The sequence below is a fragment of the Pagrus pagrus genome (assembly GCF_965226575.1).
Source record: "Pagrus pagrus genome assembly, chromosome: 15".
Lineage (NCBI taxonomy): Eukaryota > Metazoa > Chordata > Actinopteri > Spariformes > Sparidae > Pagrus > Pagrus pagrus.
The window spans coordinates 22822679-22833270 of NC_140199.1; the positions used below are offsets into that span (position 1 = coordinate 22822679).

Here is a 10592-nt window from a genome sequence, read left to right on the forward strand (position 1 = left end):
CATTACCCGCATGTTGCTTTCTAATACTTTGTTCATTTCATGTCGAAAATCTGGGTAGTTGTCATAACTGACTCCAGGTAACAGCCACATATATGAGCAACTGGTCTTCTCTGAAATCCCTGAACTTGTGTGAAACTGACAGTGATGCTCTTTCCTTTGAACAAGTCCGACCCAGGGCAAAATCTGAGGAAAAAGGAGAGGTGCTGGATGTCTGACTCTCTGAGGTATGGACTTACATACTTGACAATTTGTTTCTCCTGGGCATTATGGGTACTAGGGTAAGTAATTGATCTCATGATCTTTCGTGATGTTGGTTGTAGTTCTTCATAGACTGCTGCAATCCCTTTCAGCTCTGATCTAACAGGTGCAAGCATGTTGCTCCACTGTTCAATGACAAAAGCGGGCTCTTGAATCAGTTTTTGGTAAGCAAGCTCCCGCAAGATTTGCTTAGTGTTATCTGCGGCTGGAAGCCTCCAGCACTTGTGGATATCCACGATTTCCAACAATTCCTCTTGGTCAACACTTTCAAAATCTGAACAACAAGATTCAAATATCACTCGCTCAGACTCTGAGACATACTTGAGAAAGTTGTCCACAAGATCACTCTCAACACAGCCCAAAACAGCTTGCTCAAGAAGTACGGGTGCAATTTTTACGGGAAGGCACTTCTCTTTCTGCCAGCCAAATGTAATAATTCAGCCAACACTTTCCCATTCTTGTTTACCGAAATCATGACGTAGGTATGGCACTTTGAAGCCACATCCCATGGTGCACTGCTCATAAAAGTCATTCCAAAATTCTGACAGTACATCCCTCAAAACGCCTCCATCATCCACAGCCTTTTCAAGCTTTCCATCTGGAAGAATAACTTGAAAGTTCAAGTCATCCTCCATGATACTTTGCTCAGAAAACACTTGAGTAAGTTCTCTACGAATCTGTCCACGATGAAGAACAATCATTTTCTTCACTCTCTCTCTTTGACTGGCTTGTTACTGCAACATATCCATGGAAGGAGGCAAGAGTGATTCCATGGACAGTTCCCGAGAGAGAGGCAAGGTATCATCAAGACTGGAGGACTCCATCCCAGAGATGCTTTCTGTGTAAAAAGTCACAATTCCACTATCCACTAATGCACCAACATGAAATAACGTTTCATGTTCTGGCAAACTAGATGCATCAGTTTTGTCGACTGTGGTGTATAGAAGGGAAACACTTTCACTGCTTGCATTTGCAAATACTGTGCTGCTTCCAACAAAAACAACATCTGAAGTACTTATCTCCTCAGCGTCTGTTGCAGACGTGTCTGGAGAGTGGCAATAGATATCAGGTCTGTCATGTGTCTTTTCACCTTCTTGTGCAGTTGCATCACTATTGTCTTCCTCCAGATTTATTACACTGGTAATGTCTCTTTTCTTGGTTGTGACCAAAAATGATTATGACTTTCTATCTCATAATTTCGACTTTTTATCTCATAATTATGACTTACCACTGGGATATTTTTTTTTTGTGGCGGAAACAGGCTTCCATACACATATTGCTGTTCCTGGCTTCAAGTTGCATTTTTTAAAATTTGAGATATCATGGAGCAGAAATACATGCACTCCTCTCAGAGTCAGTGTAGATTTTCATATTGAATCAACTGGGAACATGTTTGTTTCATTGGATAGACGAGTAACGGACAACAAAAACACAAGCATACTACTCAATATGCCTGTGTGTGTTGCTGTTAAAAGTTAGTAATGATAATAATAAAAACAGTTTCTATATGATTTAATCTGTTGTCACTTTGAATTTGTTAAAAGCCAAGGGGCTGTGTTTTGTATTAACTGAAAGCGTGAGAGGAAAGACGTCACTCTTGTGACTTGTTAGTCAAACGAACAGTCGAAGACCCCACTCAGGTTTCTGGCTGCAGATTTGATTTTTGCAGATAGACTGTTATGATTTATTTTCATTTAGCTGGATAAAGTTTTGGAGGATCCAACATTTTATTTCTTGGAAACAAGATATCAGATATTTAACAGAACATAGATCTGTGTGTCATTAATATAACAATGAAAATTAATGTTGTCTTTGTGGATAATCTGATAAAGTATGCATGCAATGTATTTAGAACAAATGGGGGCCAAGGATACAACCTTGGCCAACACCACAAAACATACCAGAAGATACCGTATGACACGCCTCACAATGTGTAATGTTTATTACATACATCTGTTAATGCTGTATACGTACCACATACACTAAACACACATTTATACAGTCATATACTTTAAGATCACTATTGCAGCAAATCAAAATCACATTAATTCAGCATCCAAGATTAGTGTCAACCTACAACTTGGATCATGGTACAAATTGTTTTGCATATCGATCTAGCAGTTGTTTTAACAGTATCGTTCGTTTGAGGTAAATGACGGCACTTCAATGTGTTATTGTTATTGCATGCTATTGTTCCACAGCTGGTGTGTTTGTCATCCATTATCTGTTTCTGCACAGCCTTTCTTTTCTCTGCTTGTACCATTAGCACGCTCCATTGTGGACTTGTTGACATACAAAAATACCATAACACTTGAACATTTATGCTCTGAGACATCCTTTCATGTGCTTGCAAAGTTTAACGAAATGTCAGAATTGGAGCCAGTGTGGTATTGGCAACATTATTTAAAACACCTGAATGGGAAAAAGAGTTTTATGTCCAAACGATGATGCTAAGAATTCCACTGCATGTACGCTACATGTATGCAGTTATACGTTGTGTTTATAACACATACGTGCATTGTAGTTATAACACATACGTATCACTGCATGACCACAGTTACGTATGTGTTATAAACACAACAACAAACAGACAAAAAGGTTAGCGTTCCCAAGACAGGCTTTTGTGCTTGTGTGTTCGGTCCATCTCCCCTCTGCTATGGCAGCGGAGCTGATACGTTTCACTCTAGTCTAGGTGTGTACCTCCACTGGCTCCACTGCAGCTCCGGCAGCCCGGACCCTTCCGTAGCACATACACAAGGCTTCTATTTGTGCCGGATGCTGGAGCACGGTGCATCAATTCAAACGGATTCAGCAAAGGGCAGACAGGAAGTCACATGCCGAAAAAACAACATAGCATCCAGTCAGTTTTCATAATAAAACACTCTGTGTTGACGCCAGCACTAAAATCTCAAATAAGAGACAAATCAAAGCACTTCTTCTAATCCTTAGGTTGGGAACACTAACCTTTTGACAGGTTTGTTGTTGTATAACGTAATGTATATCTGCATACATGTAACATTCATGTAACCGGTAGAATTCTCCCCCTAAATTCCACCAGATCTGTAATTATGGCAGGAACTCCTCTGTCTCGTACCTCCAGCTGTCCGGCAGTGCTGCACCGTGCTGCACTCAAAACGGAGCCGGTGGGAGTTAACGGAGCAAGACTGTAGCGGAGCAGTTCCGCAACGTACATGCAACCAGTGGAATTCCCGGGTAGGCCTCATGATTATTGACTTGAACTCATATTATTATTCCACTTCAATGTGTTAATGTTTTTGCATGCTGTTGTTCCACATTTGGTGTATTTGTCATCCATTATCTGTGTCTGCACAGCTTTTCCTTTCTCTGCTTGAACCATTAGCGAGCTCCATTGGGGACTTACTGACTTCCTCTGTGTTATACTAACACCTTATCTGGATGCACTACTGGAGGAAAGTGTATATTTTGTGAATAGATGGCCTTTACTTGACTGAAAGTAAGTGTTTTCCTTGTCTGGGCTAGTCTAGACTTGAAAAATATTATGAAAAGAGATGACAACTCATAACTCATAATACTATGTACTATCTATTTTTAAATCGTTTTCTAGCTGTTAGGAAGGTGTATGACGGCTAGTTGAGGTCCTACACTATTCATCGAGTAGTGCAACTTTTCTCAGCAACCACTTTTACTTCTTAGGAACAAGAAGGCCATATGTTCCAGGTAACTCAGTCGCCATGACAAATGTTTACAGTTCATGCTTTTGCAAACCACTGCTACTTTCACATTTGTACATGTTTTCTCAAAATGTGTGATCATTTTCACATTACATGTATAGGTACAGGTATACCTGGCTGTGAAGCCAGTCCCTACAGTGCCAGACTACATCATATATTAGTGTGACACCGATGGATATTTTCAAGGAGTCCTCAGCCCAATTTTCAGCCATGATTGCGGTGTTAAAAACCATATGTTTTTGAAGGGAAGTCAGGACGGCTCCAGCTGTTTGTGGTGACCAAAACAGGTATTTTAAGCGAAACATGATCTTTTCCCAACCTTACCAAGTGTTTTTGTGCCAGAACGAGCAATTAAGAGGAGTTTGTTTGGTGAAATGCTGTCAAGAATGAAACACCAACCTCAAGACTTGGGATGGATTTGTCCTTAGATGTTGTTAACGTGCTGTAAAAGCACACAGCTCGTCACTTTTTGATGTGAAGTAATTCTTCTGAAACGTCCCCTGTGATGTCACAACTGGAGAGGTGTAAATGTTTTTTAGTGGAAATGTACCTAAAATGCTTCATGGACATACAGAAGTGTCCCCTCTCCTCGAAGGCTTTCCTGTAAAGTTATTTAAATGTTTTTTTCTTATTAATTACACTGTACTATTTTTGATGTTGCGCTTCTCAACTTATTATCTTTGGTGTTTTTATGATTTTAATCGTCCATTGATGAACTGAAGTTTATTTCTCTTGTATAACTGTGTATTTTATTGTTGTGTTTGTTGTGAAGCACTTTGTAACGCTGCTTTTGATAAGTGCTATACAAATAAACGTATTATTGTAACCATTGTCATTATTATTAGAAATCTTTCCATTCCAATAGTTTGGTTGCCAACACATTAATGTTCAAACAGTGCTACAGTCTGTTTGTTGGCTGACGTTCAAACAAGCAACACTTCATCATGATGGAGATGTTACAACACAAATGCTTCTAAAAACTCAGTTTGAAACATTTTATTTGTCAACATCCAAAGCTTTCAAGGAATAGTTCACTCTAAACGAAATTCAGTCATTATCGACTCACTCTCATGCTGATGAGAAGTCCGGTGTAGTTTCTTATTCCTCAAAGTGCAGCTGGAGACCCGCGGGGGTACCCTCCTGCAGCAAAAATCCATATAACGGGTGTAAATGGACCGAGACAAAAAGGTCCATAAAACTACGCTCCTGCGTGCACGCGAGTCTCCCTCACAGCCGCTTGCACTACGGAAGCCGCGCCAGACAAGATCAACAGAACTCGCGATAGATACACACCGGTATTTACATCCTGCTGTGAGTGACCGAGCGACACACAAACACAAGAGGGATCTGCCTGCACTAGTGATTTGAAACTTTGAAACTCACAGCAGGATGTAAATACCGGTGTGTATCTATCGCGAGTTCTGTTGATCTTGCCTGGCGCGGCTTCCGTAGTGCAATCGGCTGTGAGAGCGTGCCTCCAGGCAGATATAGTATAGTGACTGTTAAGGCTAGAAAAATGTACTAAATGACGTCGTTTCGAGTAAACTCTGGATGTCGCCACTTCAGGACACTTGGATTGCAGCGGACGAGCAGAATGGAGGAATATTACAAAGTTTTTGTGTAGTTTTATGGACCTTTTCGTCTCTGACATCATTTACGCCTTTTATATGGATTTTTGCTGCAGGAGGGTACCCCCGCGGGTCTCCAGCTGCACTTTGAGGAATAAGAAATACACCGGGCTTCTCATCAGCATGAGGGTGAGTCGATAATGACTGAATTTGGTCTAATTCTAAGTGTAGCCGAATCAGTATAAATTATTACAGGTCCTGTAATAGTGAAAGGATTCTTGTTTAATCAATCAGTCAATTGTTGAAGCGCCAATTCAAATCAAAACACATCTTTTTTTCCAAATATTTCCAATGTTTTCCAATGTTTTCCAATTTGATCAGGTCTATACTCCTCTATCCAATTTATTTACAGGGACCCAACATTTCCCCCATGAGCAAAATTAGCAACAGTGGCGAGAAAAAACTGCCTTCTAACAGGCAGAAATCTCGGAGCAGAACCGGACTCAATGGTGGGCGGCCATCTGCCTCGACCGGTTGGGTTGAGAGAGAGAGAGAGAGAGAAGGAGGGAGGGAGGGAAGGAGAGAGGGAGGGGGAGGACACAGTGGGAGAGATGGGGACAAGGATGTTCCGTCTCAGCCAGTAGCGTAGACAGCTGGTCCCAATCTGACCTCCTCTCTGGTGTATCCTGCAACACATCAACAAAATTGTCACGGTGCTACCGTGGCAGTCTGGTGGTTTTTCTGTTTTCTGTGTTCTGTTCTGCCTATCTGTGTTTCCCCCCTCCTTTTTCCCTCACCTGCTCCTTTTCCTGTGTGTGTCTGTGGGTATGGCGGCAGTGGCTGACACCTGGCAGTGGCTCTCCGTTGGCTGTTCCTGCTCCTCGGTCTGAGGTCTCGCCGAGTCCTGCCCTCGGTGGGAGAGATGGGGACAAGGATCTTCCTTCTCCGCCAGCTTTGAGACAACTGGTCCCAATCTGGGTGTGGTGGCAGTGGCTGACACCTGGCAGTGGTTCTCCGTTGGAGATCCGGCCGAGTCCTGCCACTTGGTCGGAGGTCCGGCCGAGTCCTGCCCCTCGGTCGGAGGTCCGGCCGAGTCCTGCCCCTCGGCCGGAGGTCTGGCCGAGTCCTGATCCTGCCAGTGGTTCCCCAGCCAGTGTTTCTCCGTCCTCCAGCCCCAGACTGTCTCCTGGCCTCCTGGTCTCTCCCTCCCCAAACTGACTTTTAACCCTGAATAGAATAGAATAGGAACACACAATAAGTTCAGTGTCTGTGGATTTCTGAATCCGTCTTCTCAGTTAGGTAATCAGTCTGCGGTACTACAATTTCCGCGAGTGATCATGTGCACAGCTCACGGCTGTCTTTTGTAAAACAGGATGTAGGAGGAGCTTCGGCGCTTGGCACACACAGAGTGACCGGTTGTTTCAGTGACCACTGCGTCATTGTAGGTGAACCAGCGGTCGTTCAGGTCCTCCTGTCCCACATCTATATCCACACCATCAGAGATGTAGTGTCCTAACAGGAGAAGAATCATTGTTAATTTGGGCTTTCACAGGACTCAGTGGACAGTATGTATGTTTACTGACAGTTTAAGTCAAATAATAGATTATCTTACCACTTTTTGCTGAGTGTCCCAGATGACTGATGGTGCTGACCAAACTGTAGCAGGCACCGCCCTGAGAAGGAGCACAGGTAATCACAGTTAGTACACACACATTTTTCACATGTTCAAGCACATCAGCACCAGTCTGATGAGTTGGTTTGCAATTAGGTCATTCAGTTTTTCCTTACCTCCCTGGAGGACACCACCAGGTCCCTCATGAGGTCCACGGGGTCATTGACCTTTTTGAGCTTGAACGTTGGAGTGAACCTGAAATGTTTCAGGTGCAAGACCAGCACTCTGTAGATAGAAAGAAGATGTAAGGGCACCAGGTGACGGAGAAAAACAGATAAAATAGGGTTTTACTAATTGGACAGAAAGTTAGGCTTTGTGATGGATGTGATCTCACTCACCTTGGCAGGTTTACAAATGACATGCTGTTGCGTGACACGGTACCGCCGCACTCACACTTATACTCCAACTCTGTCTCCTGCACAACAGCACAGAACAAACATGCTTAACTTCTATACTAGATTAACATTACACGAGCTAACATAAGCAGTGGTTCTGGGAATGATGTGTGTTTAATACATAATATTATCACATTTTATCAGTGGGCAGGAAAAGTGTTTCTTACCTTGAGGTAATTCTCAAGCATTTGTTCAATGGTACCTTTTCCAGGCATGAGGTCCAGGGAGAGGTTGGTAAACTCCTCTTCTCTGGTGGATCCAGCACCACATCTACATCATCAAAAGACAATAGAGTAAAGATACAGCTGCAGAGGAAGGCATGCTGTGGAGGATTTCAATTCAATTAAATGCTGTGACATAATCCAATAGTTAAAGATCAGAGTATTTTTACAGTGTGGTATTCGTACTTTTACTCAAATTAAGAATCTGTGAATGTGTGTGTCTGTGTAGTTGTACCTTTTGCACGTCCTGATGTTCTGCATCTTAAACAGCATGTGATCTTCCACAGGACAACTGTAGGTTCTGTCCATGCTTGCTGCCTTCATCCTCAGCTGTGTTTCCAAAGACCTCATTTGGTACAGCACAGAGGTGAGGAACTCGTGAGCATCCTGCAGATAGACACACAAACATACAGAGAAGTTTAAACACAGAGGAGAAACCTATCAGGAAGTGGTGAAACAAAAAAAACATGAAACTACATTACGCACCTTCTGGTAGAGATCAGCAAACTCTGGATTCAATGCGGCGACTGTATTCTTGAATCCAGTGAGGAGGCGTGTTTTGTGACGCGCATCACGTGAGAGGTGAGACTTGCTGATGTCCATAAATGAACTGGAAAGGGACATAAAAGGGTCAGAGGAATTCTCTTTCTTTGTTGGTGTTTTAGACGTCTTGGATGTCCATAAATGATGTCTAAAAGACGTGATCTAGACCACTCTTTGCTCACTGGGATGGAGCAGAAATACACTTACATTTTCACCAGAAGCAATAAGTCAGTGGTGACTCCAACCTTTTACAGTGTCTCTGTCCTGTCAGCAGAGACAACAGCTAGGAGACAAGCTGTCTTATTACCAGGCTGAGAAACATCAGAAATGTACTTTAGAAATACAGTAAGTAAGGAGTAGGAGTGAAGAAAACTCCCTTTGATTTATTAGCACCACAGTAGCTCTATAGGCCCACAGTGAAACCAGAAAACACACAGTGAAACCTCGTCATAACCTACAGACAGCATGAGATGTGTGATTTGAATATTAAACTTTATTTTGTGCACCACAGGGGAAAAAAGACACTGTGCATGATGAAAACCTGGTGATTGAGTAGTGATTTCACATGCACTCCTCTCAGAGTCAGTGTAGATTTTCATATTTAATCAACTGGGAACATGTTTGTTTAATTGGATAGAGGAGTAACGGACAACAAAAACACAAGCATACTACTCAATATGCCTCCTGTGTGTTGCTGTCAAAAGTTAGTAATGATAATATTAAAAACAGTTTCTATATGATTTAATCTGTTGTCACTTTGAATTTGTTAAAAGCCAAGGGGCTGTTTTTTGCATTTACTGAAAGCGTGAGAGGAAAGATGTGATTTTTGATGGGCTCCCAAGTTACAGGATACATTATTTGATCACTCTTTTGACTTGTTAGTCAAACGAACAGTCAAAGACCCCACTCAGGTTTCTGGCTGCAGATTTGATTTTTGCAGATAGACTGTTATGATTTATTTTCATTTAGCTGGATAAAGTTTTGGAGGATCCAACATTTTATTTCTTGGAAACAAGATATCATGCACTGTTTTTTAATGAAACATAGGTCTGTGTGTCATTCACATAATGAAAATTAATGTTGTCTTTGTGGATAATCTGATAAAGTATGCATGCTATGTATTTAGAACAAATGGGGGCCAAGGATACAACCTTGGCCAACACCACAAAACATACCAGAAGACACAGTATGACACACCTCACAATATATAATGTTTATTACATACATTTGTAATGCTGTATACTTACCACATGCACTATACAGACATTTATACAGTCATATACTTTAAGATCACTATTGCAGCAAATCAGAAAACATTACTTAAGCATTCTAGATCAGTGTCAACCTACAACTTGGATCATGGTATAAATTGTTTTGCATATCGATCTCGCAGTTGTTTTAAGGACATCATACGCTGGAGGTAAATGACGTCAGTCAAAAAACAACATTGTTTTCTTTTCACTTTCCATTTGAACAAAAGCAAACTGCTCCTGGAGGCTGACAAAAAAGTGATGCAGCAGTGGGCCATGAAACGAAGTCCTCTCCCGCAGTGGATGGTTCGTTTCAATTGTTTCTGGGAAATGTGAACATGAAATGGATCTGAAATTTTGAAGGTTTACTATTGCAGTAACCCTCATTGCAGCATGCACAATTAAACAACCTGAAATCAGACCAAGAAAAGGAAATCTCATTTGGATGCTAAGTATTGTGTTCTTTTAGCATGTTCCAGCGCATGGGCAGCTGTTGTTTGTTTCTTTAACATTGTCAAAATGGCTGTGTGTGCTGCAGGAGCGACGGTGGCTGGCTGTGATAGGGGTGACGGGGGCCACGACAATGCCTGTCTCCCTCCCCGCTGTTCCACCCAGGAGCCTAAACTACTAATGGCCCCCTAATGTATAAATACCATTCTGTAGCCATTAGTCACACTTTCTCTCTTTCTCCGACACACTCAAACATGTATGCACACACACACACACATACTGAGAGAGGTAGGTCTATAAGGCATTAGTCACAGTAGCAGCCCTGTCTATGGTTGGATTGCAGATGAGGGCCAAGGCCAGGGGCTGAGGGTCTAAATTCTCTTGCACAAACAATGCATGTCAGAGAGGCCTCTCACAGGCATTCTTCAGGGATGGGAAGATGTTGTTTGGAGCACAAAGAGAGGGCAGCAGGACCGTGCCAGAGACTGGTGAAGATAGAGATGTGCATATCCAGAAGCACAG

The 10592-nt window shown here is 42.3% G+C and overlaps 1 protein-coding gene across 1 annotated transcript; it reads right to left on the reverse strand.

The window, feature by feature from the left end:
- Window positions 1-6792: 6792 nt before the first annotated feature.
- LOC311270486 (ubiquitin carboxyl-terminal hydrolase 33-like) lies at window positions 6793-8867 on the reverse strand. Its single transcript, XM_084375392.1, has 6 exons — window positions 8314-8867; window positions 7774-8214; window positions 7550-7626; window positions 7328-7436; window positions 7152-7212; window positions 6793-7051 (listed from the first exon to the last, which is right to left on the reverse strand). The coding sequence occupies exons 2-6, from the start codon at window positions 7819-7821 to the stop codon at window positions 6888-6890; spliced, it is 459 nt and encodes a 152-aa protein (XP_084231518.1). The 5' UTR covers window positions 7822-8214; window positions 8314-8867; the 3' UTR covers window positions 6793-6887.
- Between the last annotated feature and the right edge of the window lie 1725 nt (window positions 8868-10592).